Source organism: Trifolium pratense, linkage group LG5 (assembly GCF_020283565.1).
Source record: "Trifolium pratense cultivar HEN17-A07 linkage group LG5, ARS_RC_1.1, whole genome shotgun sequence".
Lineage (NCBI taxonomy): Eukaryota > Viridiplantae > Streptophyta > Magnoliopsida > Fabales > Fabaceae > Trifolium > Trifolium pratense.
The window spans coordinates 45,956,205-45,973,671 of record NC_060063.1 but is presented as its reverse complement, the minus strand read 5'-3'; the positions used below and the strand labels follow the sequence as shown (position 1 = coordinate 45,973,671).

At 32.7% G+C, this 17,467-nt stretch overlaps 1 protein-coding gene and 1 pseudogene across 2 annotated transcripts; both read left to right on the top strand.

The window, feature by feature from the left end:
- The first annotated feature begins 2,731 nt into the window (after positions 1–2,731).
- Positions 2,732–5,817, top strand: LOC123884138. 2 transcript variants are annotated; one of them, XM_045933152.1, is made up of 5 exons: positions 2,732–2,892; positions 3,043–3,106; positions 3,878–5,097; positions 5,186–5,374; positions 5,465–5,817. In XM_045933152.1, the coding sequence occupies exons 1-5, from the start codon at positions 2,866–2,868 to the stop codon at positions 5,669–5,671; spliced, it is 1,707 nt and encodes a 568-aa protein (XP_045789108.1). In that variant the 5' UTR covers positions 2,732–2,865; the 3' UTR covers positions 5,672–5,817. The 2 variants fall into 2 exon arrangements, with proteins under 2 accessions (XP_045789108.1, XP_045789109.1); XM_045933153.1 differs by having other exon boundaries at positions 2,739–2,892; positions 3,049–3,106; positions 5,465–5,776.
- Positions 5,818–10,011: 4,194 nt separating this feature from the next.
- Positions 10,012–11,783, top strand: LOC123886789 (annotated as a pseudogene).
- The last annotated feature ends 5,684 nt before the right edge of the window (positions 11,784–17,467 follow it).

The following is a 17,467-nucleotide window of genomic DNA, read 5'->3' as shown; positions in this document are numbered from 1 at the left end:
AAAATTATGTTTGGCACCCTATATCTCATCTCAGTCTTTGTTACTTGGCCTTCAATTTATTTATTGTAGTAATAACTTAAAGATATGGTTAATTTGTTATCACCTATTTCCATTAAGTGTCATTATGCAACTCTAATTGGATTTGAATTCCATATCTTGAAGTTATAAAGGCAAGTTATTATTGAGTTGTCACCTCATGGAAAAATGGTGTATACTAGATTCGAAACCAGAATATGCAAAAGGAATTTTGATGGAAATGCAAGACATCTTTATTTTAAGTAGTATGAATTGTTTTACATGTTCTATGAGAAGTATATATTTCATACCTTAAAGAAGATTCGGGAAAAGATAGAATGGGAAGATGTGTTTCCAGAAAAAACAAGATACGGGTTGAGAGGGGGAAGTTAGCAAAGTTAGACAAGATTGGAATGGGCATAGGAACATGTTATTGATGTACCAGATCAGCTGATGCTCCAAGTTGATGCACAAATTTCACACCTTTCGAGGAGTTTGTTTTGGACTTATTTGAAACAATGGATCGGTTAAACATTATATTAGAGAGTCTGGTATTCATTCTCATTTGTGTAGTATTCATTCTCTTTTGGCTCTTGGAATCACATCCGGCAATGGTTGGAACCCAACCCAACTCGGTGAAGGAGCAGGGGCTCCCTCGAGCCCCAATGGCCCGCCGTTCACAAAAACAACCCCTAATGCTATGTTCCCAAAGGATTTGAACACCCTGAGAGTGTGTTTGGATGAGGGATTCTAGAAATTCAATGGATTTTAAATACTAAGCAATTCAATTGATTCAATTGAATTCGCTTGATTTTCAAATTCTAGTGTTTGGATAAAGTGTTGAAATCCCATCAATTGTAAAATTCTTTGTTTGGATAATGTAATTGAATTTCCTTCATTTAATTTTATTTATTATAATAAAATCGACCCTAAACCGAAAAAATTAGCCGAAAAACCGAAAAAATCGGCCGAAAAACCTAAAATCGGCCAAAACCATAAAATCGGCCAAAAAAACCTAAAATCGACTATCAACCATTAAATCGGCCGAAAAACCGAAAAAATCGGTCAAAAACCATAAATCAGCCGATTTTAGGGTTTTTGGACGATTTTAAGTTTTTCGGTCTATTTTTTGAGTTTTTCAGTCGATTTTAGGTTTTTTTGGCCAATTTAGGGTTTAAAGTTAAATTTTAGCCGATTTTTTGGGTTTATAGTCGTTTTTTTGGATTTTGGCCGATTTTAGGTTTTCGGCTGAGTTTTTTGGCTTTAGGGTCGACTTTGGGTTTTTCGGCATATTTTTTTGTTTTTGGCCGATTTTTTTGGTTTTCGGCCAATTTTAGGGTTTTATAGTCGATTTTTTGGGATTTTGGCCAATTTTAGGTTTTCGGCCGATTTTTTGGGTTTTCGGTCGATTTTTGCTTTTTCGGACGATTTTTTGGGTTTTCAGTAGATTTTTGATTTTTCGACTGATTTTAGGGTTTATAGTTGATTTTTGGAATTTTGGCCTATTTTAGGTTTTTCTACCGATTTTTTGGGTTTTCGGCCGATTTTTTGGGTTTTCGGCCGATTTTAGGGTTATAATCGATTTTTGGAATTTTGGCCGATTTTAGGTTTTTCTGTCGATTTTTCGAGTTGCCGGCCGATTTTAGGGTTTATAGTCAATTTTTTGGATTTTGGCCGATTTTAGGTTTTCAGCCGATTTTTTAGGTTTTCAGCCGATTTTAGGATTTATAGTCGATTTTTGGAATTTTGGCCGATTTTAGGTTTTTCTGCCGATTTTTTTGGCTTTCGGCCGATTTTAGGGTTTATAGTCGATTTTTGGGCTTTTGGCCGATTTTAGGTTTTTTCTGCCGATTTTTTGGATTTTCAGCCGATTTTGCATTTATCGTCGATTTTAGGTTTTTCAGCTAATTTTTGGTTTTACGATCAATTAATAATTTTTTAAAGTTTATAGAGAAGAAAGAATTTCAAATTCTTTGGTTTTAGGTGTCATTTTGAAATTCTCTAAATTTAACTTGAACAAAATACTTCATAAATTTCCATCATTTTGAAAATTCTTCAAATTTTCATCCAAACAATGGAATTCACCTCAAATCATTTGAATACCCTCAAAACATTACTTTACCTCAAAAAATTCCTCCATTCAAACACACTCTGAGGGACTTACTCCAATCTAGCAGTGCCTTAACTTTCTTGTTAGCCTTAGATGTAACTGTCTGTCTTTTAGGTATTGAATCCTTGACCGGAAAGTATGAACGATAACATGAGTCTTTATGGACAGAGCTGACCGAACTTTCCTAAGGTACCTAATAACCTTGCTTCTGCTAGCTGCTGGCACACCACTCTTAACTATTGCCCATTTATTGTGGGATTTAGTCAAGTAAAACAGAAGGCCAAAGAAAGACAGAAGTGGAGAGGGTCTGCCTGGCAACGCCCAAGGAGGGTCCCTAAATATAAATAATTGTTTTGACGTGAAAAATGAGTAATATAGGAAAATAAATTTTGGTTGATGTTTCTAAATATAAATAACTTATTTGACGTAAAAAATGAGTAATATAGGGAAAAAACTTAAATGCAGTTTTGAATTATAATTTGAAAAAGGGCAAATTAAAATAATAAAAAAAAAGCCAAAGCCGTCCCCGTAACCTTAGCTTAGTTGACCGGGTTCGAACCAAAACACTTCGCTTTATAACCACTTGGGGAAAAAAAATTAAAACCCAAAGGCAAAACCCGGACAAAATTGCCAAAGCGTGCATGAAACCCAGAATCGTCCTCTGCTTCGCTTTCTTGACATTCCCCTAACTATCTAGCGATTTCATTTCCCTTTTCACTTTCATTCACTCGCCGATCACTATGACGACGACACCTCCGCCATTAGAAGTAATAATCACTAAAATTCCTTATTCGCATTTCAATTTCTTCATTCACCGAATCGATTTGATCATTCATCGTTTTTTCTTACAATTTTCTCTCGCGATCAGTAGGGTTTTAGTAAACCTAATCTGATTTTTTCTCTGTTTTTTTATGCAGCAACAGAATCTGGACGAGGATACTCAAATGCTGGATCCTATCTCTGATGTGCTCGTTGATCAAGGTAATTTCATTTTTCATTTTTTTTTTGAACTAATGTTAATGTAATGCTTGTTGTTGGAGAAGTTACTGTATTAGGTTAGATGTGTGTGAATTTGTGAGAGTTAGGTTTTCTGTTCAATTCATTTCATGTAACGCTTTTGTTATTTGGAGAGCTATAACTTGTTAGAATTAGGGAATAATCTGTACTATTATGGAAGGAAGTTGTTGATATCGTGATTTCGACAATTGTTTGAATTGTTGTCAAATCCTTTCATCATTTTAATATGGCGATTCTGATAATCATTCACCGAACATTGTTAACCACATAATTGAAATGAGATAATCATTTAAATTGTTGACAAATTTGTGTGTTAAAATATCATTTATTTCTCTAAACTTTTGGTGTAAAATACACATGAATTAATAGCTCATTATGAAAAGAATTTAAACGATACTTTGTTGCTTGGAAAATCATTGATTGAATTTTGTTCTTAATCTCATTTTTTGTGCTTCTTCAATCCCCCTCATCAACCATTTTGATTCATATATGATCTATGTAGCACTGTCACTTTGTATTTATAGAAGACATGTTCGTTGTAGGACACTGACATCTATGGTTAAATTTAATCACTTCTATTTTTGTAAATATTACTTGTGTCAATGTGTTAGTTTCAGTGGTATTTCCAGTGTTTGTGTTTGTGTCAATACTTTGTAGCTTGTGATTATTCTTTGTAAACATAATTATGAATAATTTAACACAGTTTCAAAGTTGTTCTTGTTGCTTTTATATCAGAAATGGAACAAGGGGAAGACCGATTCTCAAATCTACCGAAAATCATACTTCATAAAATACTATCGAGGCTACCACAGAATGATGCAACTATGACAAGTGTTTTGTCAAAGACTTGGTTAGAGATATGGTATACATTTCCCATCTTATCTTTTTCTGATACTAAAGTTACAGGGGTGGTTCGTCAACCAGTGGAAGATTTACCTGGAAAGAGTAAGGACTTCATTGAATATGTAAAGAGCACATTGTTGAGGTTTTCGGACCAAAAGTTGGTTATCAAAGAATTCAACCTCAGGGTAGACTGGTTTGAGGTCAGTTCCATGTCAATGGATGTGGATATCTGTTTGAAACTGGCAAGTGAAAATGGAGTTCAAGTTTTGGAGTTGAGTAATGGTCGCTACAAGCTTGAAAAAGATTGGGGTGACTGCTATGTTTTACCTGAGAAAGTAATTGAAAACCAAAAACTTACCAAGTTAAGTTTGGTGGGTGGAATTAGAGTTGATCGAGCATTCACGAATCATTCAATTAAATTTTTCTCGTTGAGAGAATTATATTTGTTGAATGTCCATTTTGAAGATGAACAATCAATTGAGAATCTCATTTCTTGTTGCCCGTTGATTGAAATTATAATTCTGATCTTTGATCGCGACGGCATGGAGTCTTTGAGGATGGATGGTCTACAAAAGCTCAAGACAGTTTATACTGATGGGATAAAAGAGCTTTATATTGATGAAGTTCCGAGTCTTGAGAGTCTTTACTATTGTGGACATTTGGACACACCATTTAAGTTTGATTCTATTCGGTGCCAAAATTTAAAGGAGTTATTCTTGATTTTGAATAGGACTACTATTATCACAAACAAATGGTTTCTTGAGCTGTTTCAGAAATTCCGTTTCCTTGAGAGGTTGAAGTTGTTGTGTTGCGAAACATCTGAGACAATTAATATTTCAAGTGGCCAGCTTAAGTTTTTGAGGTTATCTTTTGGCTCTAACTTGAAGGAGGCTAACATTGATGCTCCAAATCTATCATCATGTAATATTCAGTATTGTTTTGATTGCCCAAAACCTATTATATTTTTTTCAAGATTTTCTAGTAAACTAGAAGTCCAAATTGAGCTCAGCATTAATTCTTTTGATGTTTGTTACGTGAGGGAACTTCTCCAAAATATCAAACCTGAAAATATTTTGATATCACTATATATATCCATCTATTGTCCAACTCTGGTGAGTATGAATTAGGAATTTATTATTGGTTCATTCGATATATATATTTACTTGTTGAATTTATGTATATATACCTTGAATTATGTAGGTTGCACCAAATCCAACGTTTTTGGATATTTCATCGCCTCCACCAAGTATCAAACATATGAACCTACGCGGAATGTTTCCATTAACATATGAAACTTTGGCTTCAGATTTTGTAGTTTCCTTACTTTTATGTTGTGTCCCTACAAATATATCTTTGAACTTAGATGCTTGTGGCAGAGCATTCATTGAGGTATGTAATCTCCCATGTTTTCCTTAAAATTTAAAATGATTAATTGCTTCTATGTTCTAACTTGAATTTGTCAATTGTCTAAAACTACAGTTTCTTTATGAGACGCTAATGAGAAAAAAAGAAGATGATTGCTTTTGCGGTTCTAGTGATACTAAGTGTTGGTGGCATAACTTGAAGGATGTGAAAATCAATAGCTATTTCAAGATTGATAAGATTAATGATGTTGATTTTAAGACCATGTTAGAATCGTTTCCAACTTTTAGGCCTCGAGATATTAGTATTAGGCTAGAATTTTAATGTTGTTGAGATGCTTACCTTGAAGTTTGATATTAGTAACTCCATCAATGTTTTTATTTTATTTTTTCCCTAAAGAGTAAGGAATTGTTGTATGTTCTATTTTAATTGCTCCTTCATATTTTTATATTAATTTATATTTAAAAAAATTATATTTTAAATAATTTTTTCTTAAAAGATATCGGTACTCAACAAAATTTATGGTAAGTTGAGTATCGAAGAATTTAGCATTGGAATGACTTGAAAGATGTGAAAGTCATAAACTCTATTGATGAGAATGTTGACTTGAAGACTATGTTAGATTCATTGCCTACTTTTGGGAATGTTGATGATAAGAATTTTGACTTGGAGGAAAAAATTAGCTTAATATTAGAATTTTAATGTTGTTGTCTTCAACTAGAGACATGTTTACTTAGAAGTTTTGATGTTACCTCTTAAGATTGCATCTTGATCTTGTCAAACTCTTGTTCTGTTGCATAATGACACACTAAGTTGTTTTGATATACACTATGAAAATTGGTGAAGATGGTACCATAAATAATTAGTACTCTAATTTTTCTCTTTTTTTTTAATAAGCACTCTAATGTTTCACAATGACACCATTGTTTTGATATATATAATATAAAAAAAATGTTGAACAACATCATAAAGAGTTTCATTGGTTTTTTTTTTTTTTAATAATCTAAAGAGTTCATTGATTAATTTCATTTTTTTTTACAGCAAAATATATTATTAATAATAATCGGTCTCCGTATAAGACAAACAGATACCAGGAGAAACGGAACTAAAAAACAAAGGCGCACGATATATTAGTAAGTTAGTGTATGAGTTACTTGAACTAAATTTCTCTGAATCAATGTGCATTTGCTAGTTTATCTGGCGAAATATATTCCAATAAAAAGAGTAATGTGTGATTTATGTATTCTCATATCATATTACAACACATCTAATATGTGGATTAAGCAAACCTGCCCATATAGGTTACCACATATGACATATGAACAGATTTTAAAATCAAAGGTAATATATATATTGGAGAGTTATATTGACTCCAAGAGTAACTTTAAAGAGTTACTTCAAATCCCCACCCTTGATTTTGTTTAGATCTAATGGACTAAATTTAATTCTCAATAATAATGATAGACCTCATCTTCCCTAATTATTTTTCACAATATTATTATTCCATCTTTGTCAAAATTAATACTTTAGGGATTAGGTTAGTTTATGGCAAAAATCTCAATTTTGTACTAAAAAATCTCAATTTTGAAAAGAAAAAAAAAATTCAGTTTTGGCATAAACTTTTTTTTCCCCTAATTTAACTTCTTCAAAAAGAAGTTTATGACAAAACAGATTTTTTTTTTTCAAAATTGAGATTTTGTTTAAAATTGAAATTTTGCTCGAGCTTTATAAATATTCTGACTTCGCCACCGCATATTCCAACTCCTTAAGTTCTCATTCTCATTCATAACTATGTGACTATACATATAGAGCTACATAAAACTAAATCATATCTTTCAATAAAAAACTAATTAATCCTATAAATTCTAAACAAATCATAAACTGAAATATTGATCTTAAATATAAATCTAAAATATATTTAAATATAAAATCATCAAAAAACATTTAGACATTATTATTACAAAATCACGAATAATATAGTTTCTTTTACAAAAATATTAAACCTATACATTTATTTTTTTATAATAATATTAAACCTATTTTTTTATAATAATATTAAACCTAATTTTTTTATAGTAACATTAAACCTAGATTTTATTATAAAAAAAATTAAACCTAGATTTTTTTTTATAATAATCTTAAACCTAAATTAGTATTTCTTTAAGTATTACACCTGCATTATTTATTTTTTGACATAGTATTATTACACCTACATCATTATATATTATTATTATATTTTTTTAAGTCAATTGTTTTTTACACAAATATTATTATGATTATAATTAGGGTATCACGGATTGACATTGGAATAAAAAAAAGAAATGTTCCACAAAATTTTTTAACCATAAAACAAAGAAGTGACAAGGAGGCAGAAGACTTGTGAAAGGTACCATCTTCAAAGTATCCAATTTCTAAGCATTGAACTTCACGAATCACAGGTGACTGCTATCCATTTTTTTTTTTAATCTAAGTTATTTTGAAACTTATTTTGCTGTTTGAATTAATTTTGAAACTTTTTTAATGTTGAATTTTTGTTGGTGTTTTGTTTATTTTGTGATTTATATTTAGGTGAATTATAAGGTGAGGATTTTGAAGTATATATTGAATATTATTTTGATTTTTTTTTGTGAAAAAAGAGGGGCTAGGCCCGAAAAAGAAACAATTACAAGTGAATTAATCTAGGGGTCCCCATAATATCCGCTAGGAAAATATGTCTAATGTTGATAGGACACCTATCAAAAAAGACACAACCATATGTCATGTTGTTTCTAATGTTTGCTAATGCATCCGCGCATTGATTTGCTTCACGGTACGCATGCTTTACTACAACTTTCTAATCTATGTCGATAAGCCGACGAATCTTTTCTACTAAGGATCTCCCACTCGTGCTTCCACCACCCTTTGAAGTAATGGCTTTTACCACAACCATGGAATCAATATGCAACTCCACACGATGGAAATTTAATCTTTTAGCATACTTGAGTCCTTCAAGAACTCCCCACAACTCTGCTACATATGCGTTACCTTGACCAATGAATTTAGCAAAACCTCCTAACCACCCGCCATCACTGCCCCTAATGATACCACCACATCCAATATGACCTTCGTCACGACATGATCCATCCGTGTTAAGCCTCACCCATCCTGCCGGTGGTGATTCCCAACGAATGAATTTTTCCACTTTTCTCACGTTACCGAATCAATATTATTTTGATGTTGTTAAGTAGCGAATTAAAACCAAACTAACTAGTAATAAGGAACAATTTATTACGGTATATTTTGAGTTTGTTAATCTTTAGAGTTATTTTTTGTTATGTTTTGCTGAAATTTATTTTCTGTTTAAAAAAAAGTTATAAATCATATATTAATTTGCTCCTATTATATTTTATTGAGCCTATATTAATTCATTACATCTACCAACTAACATAACCATTGATTTGCTAACATTTTTTTTGTTTACAATCAGTTGGGAATCGGAACTCAGGACCTATAGCGTACTATCCAAACTCCTCATCACTAGACTAAATTTAGTGATTTTTCTAACATTTAGTCATTTACCTATTAAACATTGTTGGGGAGTCCGGGCGAGTTCGGGAGAAACAATGGGTCAATGCTCCAGGACCACAAGAGAGGAAGACGCCACATCTCCACCCAAAGCCTTAAGACATTAGGTTAATAGGTCACCTCTCTTATAATTCCAACATTCTTCCCATACATAGTCGATGTGAGACTTAATCACTCACACTTGAAACCGAACATTCTCCCCCAAGTGTGAGTTCCCCCACATACTATAGTTGATCCAAACCAGGATCCACTCCCGCTCCCCCACCAAGCCGAACCACGGCTCTGATACCACTTGTTGGGGAGTCCAGGGGAGTTCGAGAGAAACAATGGGCCAATGCTCCAGGACCACAAGAAAGGGAGACGCCACATCTCCACCAAAACCTTAAGGTTAATGAGTCACCTCTCTTATAAATCCAACATTCTTCCCATACATAATCGATATGAGACTTAATCACTCACACTTGAAACCCAACAAACATAAAATAGAAACCCTACAATACAAGAAAGCAACTCGGTAGAACGAGGGAATAATTAGTAACATGATGGAAGGAAGTTTGTTGATAATCGTTAACAATATAATTGAAATGTGATAATCATTTGAAATATTATGAAATTTGTGTGTCAAAATATCATTACTTTATACTTTTGGTGTAAAATATATCGTAAAAAGAATATAAGCGATGCTTCGTGGATTGAATTTCATTAGTGTTAGTAATTTTATGCTTAAACCGTTGATTGAATTTTGTTCTTAATCTCATTTTTCTGCTTCATCAATCCTCCTAATAAACCATTTGGAAAATGCTAAAAACTAAACAATGTCGTCAGAGCACTAATGAAACATGCGCATTTACTACATTAAAAACATAAAAAGTTATCTTTTTTAGCATTAACTTTATCTTTTAATTTTTATTTTTAGTATGCTTAACAAGTGTCCCGGTCACTGTTTAGCATGACGCTAAACCATTTTGATTCAAATATATGACCTATGTAGCACTTCTGCTTTGAATTAAAGACATGATAGTTGAAGCCTTGAAGGATACTAACACTTAAATTCAATCACTTTCATTTTTTAGCAGTTCTTGTTTCTTTTATATCAGAAAATGGAACAAGAGGAGGACCAATTATCAAATCTACCAAAAATCATTCTTCATAACATACTATCATGGCTACCAGAAGAAGATGCCGCTAGGACAAGTGTTTTGTCAAAGGCTTGGTTAGAGACATGGTATACTTTTCCTAACTTGTCTTTCCGTGATTTTCGATTCATAGGAAAGCCGACACAACCAGTGGAAGCTATTGTGGGTACGTAAGATAAAGTTATTAAAATTTAACTAGAAGAATGTTAAAGTTTTATTATGATTATGTGAATATATATTGTCTTTACATGTACTAAAGTCCTAGAGACGCTCCTTCAACCAATGGAAGATATACAAAAGAAGAGAATGGACTTCAGTGATTATGTGAAGAGCAGATTGGCGAGGTTTTCGAAACAAAAATTGGCTATCGAAGAATTTAAGCTTAGTGTAAACTGTTTTGAGCTCGGTTACATGTCAAGGGATGTTGATCTTTGGTTGAAGTTGGCTAGTGAAAGTGGTGTTGAAGTTTTGGAGTTGTGTAATCATCGCTACAACTATGGAGAATGTCGGGGTGATCAATGCTATGTCTTACCGAAGAGTGTAATTGAAGCCAAATCACTTACTAAGTTAGTGCTAACGGGGAAAATTAGAGTTGACCAAGCATTCATGAATCATTCGATTAAATTGTTTTCATTGAGAGAGTTAAATTTGTCAGACGTCCATTTGGAAGACGAAAAAGCACTTGAGCATCTCATTTCTCATTGCCCTTTGATTGAAATTATAACTTTAATGCATTTTTGTGGCAGTATCTTCAAGTCTTTGAGCATGCATGGTCTACAAAAACTCAAGACAGTTGAGATTGGTGGAATAAAAGAGGTTTATATTGATGATGCTCCAAATCTTAAGGAATTATTTTATCTTCATGAAAATTTGCATACACACCATTGAAGATTGATTTAGTTCGGTGCGAAAATTTAAAAGAGTTAGTCGTGCATTCGAATAACAGTACTACTATTATCACAAACAAATGGTTTCTTGACTTGTTTCCTAAATTCAGTTTTCTTGAGAGGTTGGAGTTACTCGATTGCACAACATCCGAGAAGATTAATATTTCAAGTGTTCGACTTAAGTTTTTGAAGTTGTTACATTGCTATAACTTGAAGGAGGCCAACATCGATGCTCCAAATTTATCATCATGTAATTTTCTTTTAAATTGCCCGGAACCACCTATCGTACGTTTTTTAAGAATTTCTAGTCAACTGGAAGTCCTTGTTGAGATCGTCATTCATAACTTTGATGGGTGTTACTTGAGGGAAGTTCTCCAAAATATCACACCTCAAAATGTTTTGACATCACTAACACTATCTCTATACATCTATGATCCAATTGTGGTGAGTATGAATATTTAACTACTTGTTTGGTTCATTCATTCATTCAATCTATCTATGTATTTACCGTCAAATAACTGATTATCACAAAAGCTTAAGCTGTTAGGATAGAGCCACATCAATGGTTTTATATTATTTCTAACATTTACTTGTTTAATTTGTATATATTTTCCCTGAATTATGTAGGATGCACCAATGTTCTTGGATATTTTAACACCTCCACCAACTATCAAACATATGAACCTATTACACATTCATGATCAGATGAGTGAAAATCTCTTTCCAGATCTTGCAGATTTCTTACTTTTATGTTGTGTCCCTGCAACTATATCTTTGAGCTTGAATACTACTTCTGGAAAATCATTCACTGAGGCATGTCATTGTCTCACACCATGTTCCTTTAATTGAAATTCTTACAACAAATATAACATATTAATTTATGAGTCTAACTTCTGAGTCTAACTTGATTTTGTTAATGGTTTAAAACTACAGTTTTTCTACCAGAGGCTGATGAGAAGAAAATACGCTGTATGCTTTTGCAGTTGTAATTATACTAAGTGTTGGTGGCATAACTTGAAGGATGTGAAACTCATAAACTCAATGAAGATCGACGAGACTATTGATTTTATGTTAACATTTTAATGTTGTTGTCTTCAACTGATAGACATGTTTACTTTGAAGTTTTGATGTTAATTACCTTTTAATTTATAGTATCCTTGATGTAGTCAAACTCTTACTCTCTTTTTTTCGTTACTATAATTTTGATACGAAATTTTGACTAGTGTTAACGATGACTAATCTCCGTTAGAGAACCTGTAGGGCACATGCAAGGTGAATTTTTCTCTTCCTACCAATTTTTTTTCATACGCATAATGACATAGTAAGTTGTTTTGATATGCACTATGAAAATTTGTCTACATGGTACCATAAATAATCAGTACTCTCATTTTGCTCTAATTACCATGCATTATTCTTAATGTTGATGGTTACTGTCTTGGTAGCTCTATTAGAGCTTATTCACTCCGCCTACCGGCAAATTTTTTTTTAATCCTTACTAATTGTTTTATAATACAACAAAGGAGCTTTAAAAAAAGAAAAAAAATAAAGGGGAAAATTAGCCAATACCGAGTTAATGAGAAAAGAAATTAGTGCTTAATTTTTTAGACATAGCATCCACTATTGATTTCCATGTCTACTATGTCCTTCTAGGATTGGCACCAACCAGTATACCCAAAAATTTAAATGGAATAACATTTGATCGACAAGATAGAAAAAAAAAGATGATTCCCACTACAAAAAAAACTTTGTTTTGGGACAGATGATTAGCGTTCCTATCAACCGCTGTCGCTAGTTCAAAACCGCCGCTAACCCCTTCCAAAACTGTCGCTAATTGTTAAATTTCTTGTAGTGTCTGCTGCTAGCTAGTAAATTGGAATCAACATTAAAACCATAAAGCTTGCTCTTATATAGGTTACCACATATGAGCTGATTTGAAAATCAAAGGTAAATTCCTGTCAAAATTATTTTTTTTCTTGTGTAGGTGTTGCGACTGCTTTATGTACACTTCTTTTTTCTCCGTGTGTTTTTTCCCTTTTATTCTGTTCTTAGGCACTGTTTGATAAGTCCAATAAGCTAGCTTATAGCTTATTGAACAACTTATAAGCTTGTTTGAAAAAAATGTGAAGTGTTTGGTAACAAGTTTCTCTAACTAGCTTATAGCGTTTTTTGAGATGCTATTTCAAGTAGCTTATAGCTTTTTCATTTTATTCCATATTTATCCTCATTAATTTTATTTATTTATTTTTAAAAATTATAATAACTATCCACTAACACTTACAAAAAAAAAAACTACCCACTAATCATGTACTTTTATGTCATTTTGTACTTACTGCTGATAAATTTGTCAAACACTTTAATTTTATTCTACTAGTTTTTCAGCTATAAGCTACCAGCCATCAGCTATAAGTTAGCTTTTCAGCTATAAGCTAACTTATCAACTAGCTTATAGCTTATTTTTACCAAACAGAGCCCAGTGGTGTTGCTTAGCATTTCTTATGCTTGCTCACCCTTTCTTATATAAGAGATTAACGAATTTGACTGACTTGTTTTTCTGGATGCTTGGTTGTGGTGGGTTTTGGTTGCTGCCGCTTGTGGTTAGTTCTCTGGATATCTGATTCTCTGATTGTTTTCAAATCTATTGAGATTTGTAGAATTTTTTGTTTGTGGTTGACCTCTACCGCCTTGGTGGCGACTAATTTTTCTTGGGTTGTGTCTGTTTCTTAGGTGCCTGGTTGTGGTTGTTTCGGCACTGCGCCCTCATGGTGGTACCTCTATCGATTTGTTGGGTTGGGTTGGTGTTTTCTCTAGTGGCCTGGAACTTGTGTGTGCCTTCCTGATTATGGGGATTAGGATGAAAGACCTCGATTTGGTATGGTTTTGTTCCTGATTATGGGATTAGGAGGAAGACCTCGTTAAGTGGGGTTTTGTTTTTGGAGTTTATTTTCGGCGGTGTCCGCATATATAAGGCGCTGATGTTATATATGTAATTCATCTTTTTTACCGGTCTTTGTTCGTCTTGTGCGAAGACTTAATTAATATTATATTTTCCGTTCAAGAAATAAATGGTGTAGAATTTGAGGTTCGAAACACTGTTTTTTCAATAATATTTATAGTAGCCACAAACTGAGTTATACGTATGAGATTATTTAGCAAAACTTTAATCGCAAAAGAGAATATATAATAAATAAAAGATTAAGTCTGTCATACCCCAAATTTTGACTTCATGGTTAGTGTTATATTATTTGCAATGCATTTCACTTTTAAATATTTAACTTAGTTCATTTGGTATTGAGAAGAGAGTTTGAGGAGTTGCGAGTGTAAGATCATGAGTTTGAATCCCACTGGTGTCCCTTTTTCATTTTATTTCATTTCATTTTTTTATTTGTTAAAAAAAAAACAAAAAAAAATCAAGAGATAAGGGTGACAACAGCTGAGTAGGCGTATTAATCCATCAGGAAAGGAAAATTCAAATTCCACTCATAAAAAACATTGAATCACATTAGTTGTAGATGAGAACAAATCAAACCAAAAAGGAAAATTCTCCCTCATTCATAAACCACCATAAGGCCTTTCCTTCTCAGATCAATGCATATCCAAAAATAAAAAAAGAAAATTGAATAGGGTCAAGGAACAAGATCAGGAAAATTATAGAAACAAATAATCATTCATCAATTGCAAAGATTCATCCCAAAATAAAAACAAGTCTAAAACCTAATTCATTTGCTTATAAATAACAAGAGTTTCACAACAAAAAGAAGGGGAACCAAACTACAAAAGATTTGAGGCAGAAATTAGAGGAGAATTAGAACAAAAATAATACTGAAAAAGAACAACACAATTGCTGCGCCCCCTCCCCTGTTTTTCACTTTCAGCTCCACCAAAATCTGAGCCGAGAGAACTAAAGAAAACGGCAGGCAAAATTGAAAGGAGAAAAGGTGAAAATAATCAGAGGAAAATTGTAGAGAAAAAGGAAGCCGAGAAAGAAGAACGGTACACAATTCTTGTCTCTTATTCCTTTGCAAAATCCAATTTGTTTTTTTATTGTCCTTATTTTGTTATTATTATTTGATGATTTCAATCTACACTTGTCATAATATCTTTGGCTTTATAGGGTGTGTATATAACATGCTATTCATATGAGTAGAGTAGGTGTTAAGTGTATAGAGAATTGTCATGGTTAAAATTGAATTGATGTATGTTCACGTTGAAAAGTAACAAAACACAACTTTTGTTGATCCTCTTATTGAATTTAAGGCTATATGTGTTTCACCGCCTTTTATTGCCCTCTGAGAACAAATTTACGAGCACCATGGTTTGTACAAATATTTCTTGTATTCTTTATATTGTTGCCATACTACTCACTACATCAACATGTATATTTTAATATTTTTGAAGCCAAGATCAAATAAAAATTAATAAGTAAAATTCGATTAAAATGGGACCGGCGGATGTACATCCACTCATCCCTCGAATGACCGAACGCTGGCCGCGCGCCTTGCCTACCGGTTGTTTATCTTCCACAAATAGGAATTAATAAGTAAAATTGGATTGAAAAGGGGACCGGCGGATGTACATCCGCTCATACCTCAGACAACCGAACGCTGACCCTGCGCCTTGCCAATCGGTTGTTTGTCTTCCACGAATAAAAATTAATAAATAAAATTGGATTCAAAGGGGACCGGCGGATGTACATCCGCTCACACCTCAAATGACCGAACGCTGGCCATGCGCCTTGCCTACCGGTTGTTTATCATCCATAACTTAAAATCAATTTCAACTCATCAAACTTCACTCTTTTCGCGGCCATGCACGCTCAATCTTTTTTTTCCTCAAACGGGTACCATCTTTCAGGCACGAGTCTTTTTTTTTAAAGCAAACTTTTTCGCCCAAGCGCTGCCAAATTTTTTTTCATAAATAAAATCAACCAACCAACAATCATTTTCTACCCAGAACTACATGGCTTTGAGTTTCCCATCGCATCAGGGAATACGTAGGAGCAGGATTCAACATCTTGTTGAGCCCATTAATAAAAAACTAATTTTTCCCCCACTTGTAAATAATTCCGATAATTAATAAAAGCAAGCAAATAAATTAAAACACTCTTTTAACCTTAAAATTAACGAGAAGGTTCCCGTTGAGTACAACGAATGTGAGGGGTGCTAATACCTTCCCCTCACATAATCGACTCCCGAACCCGGAAATGGTTGCTACGACCATTTTTCCATTCTGATGACCTATTCGCAAGTGTACGAATTGCCACGTAGTAATAAAAATGAGTTGTCGATCCACAGGGATTGCGCGACTAAACAAGTTCAAAAGTGTCTATAAACATCATGCAATAATAAAACATAAATTGGGGATTTGTTTGAGTGATTGATCGGTATGAAAAACGTGCTTTGTAATAAGTGGAAAAGCGAGGTAGAATCATCGGAATCACCTAGTCTATAGCTTAATCACATGCAATCTACCGTATCATATGAAATTACTCAAGTGTTCACAACTGGATCAACAAATTAGTGAATCGCAATCTCTTGTCAAAATCCACTCTATTCGTTGTCGATACTCCCCCGAACTCTCGGGTGTAAGCTACCTACAACGAATGATATGAAAGCGCGTTGATCGTTCGCTACACTCTATGTTTCAATCTCTCGACCGGAAACACTCGAGTGTTTAATGCAATTCAGTTCAGAAATTAAACCAATATTCTCATACGTGACTTAACTCAAAATCATTATAACACTAAGGGTAAATGATCATTTACCCCCCTGCAAAATAAGCAAATTTTCGTTTACCCCCCTGTGCATATTTTTTTTCTGTTTACACCCCTGCAAAAAATAAAGTCTCTCATTTTGCCCCCTGGTTGTATAGCAGGACATGTGACTGTGCAAATCTGCTGACGTGGCTTGTACACATGGAAAAAATCATTTATATTTTTTTTAAAAATTCCACGTCAGATTTTTTTTTTATAAAAAATAATATTTTTTTCCTACAAAATAAAAAAACCAATTTTCTTATTTTCTTTTCCCAAAATTAAAAAAAAAATTCCTACAAATAATTTTTTTTCCTACAAAATTTTAAAAATTATATTTGTTTTCCTACAAACGAATTTTAAAAAAAAAAATTCCTCCCAAAATAAAAAAAAAAATGAATTTTCTTATTTTACTCCCAAAATAAAAATTTACTCCGAAATAAAGTTTATTTCCAAATTAAATATTTTAAAGATTTATTTTCAAATCTCTTTGAATTAAAAAAAAACATAATCTTTAATTTTTAAAAACAAAACTTTATTTTTTTTGTTAATCTCTTTGAATTAAAAAAAAATAGAAGAAGAAGTTTTATTTGTGTTTTCCTCTTCTACCAAAATTATATGTGATATATTAAATTATGCAGCAAAAAAAATAAAGCAAAATTATGCTTCAATTCTTATGTGATATTAAATTGTGCAGCAACCTTAGCTTGCACTATATCTGCAGCACTAAATTATGCAGACAAAAATAAAGATTCTATTTTTTTTAATTAAAAGATATTTGAAA

Bases quoted from the DNA above. Each gene is read 5' to 3' on its own strand.
- LOC123884138 (XM_045933152.1), top strand. From the start codon at position 2,866: ATGACGACGACACCTCCGCCATTAGAA. The intron at 5,098-5,185 runs GTGAGTATGAAT...TGAATTATGTAG, and splicing joins CCATCTATTGTCCAACTCTG to GTTGCACCAAATCCAACGTT. The intron at 5,375-5,464 runs GTATGTAATCTC...CTAAAACTACAG, and splicing joins GTGGCAGAGCATTCATTGAG to TTTCTTTATGAGACGCTAAT.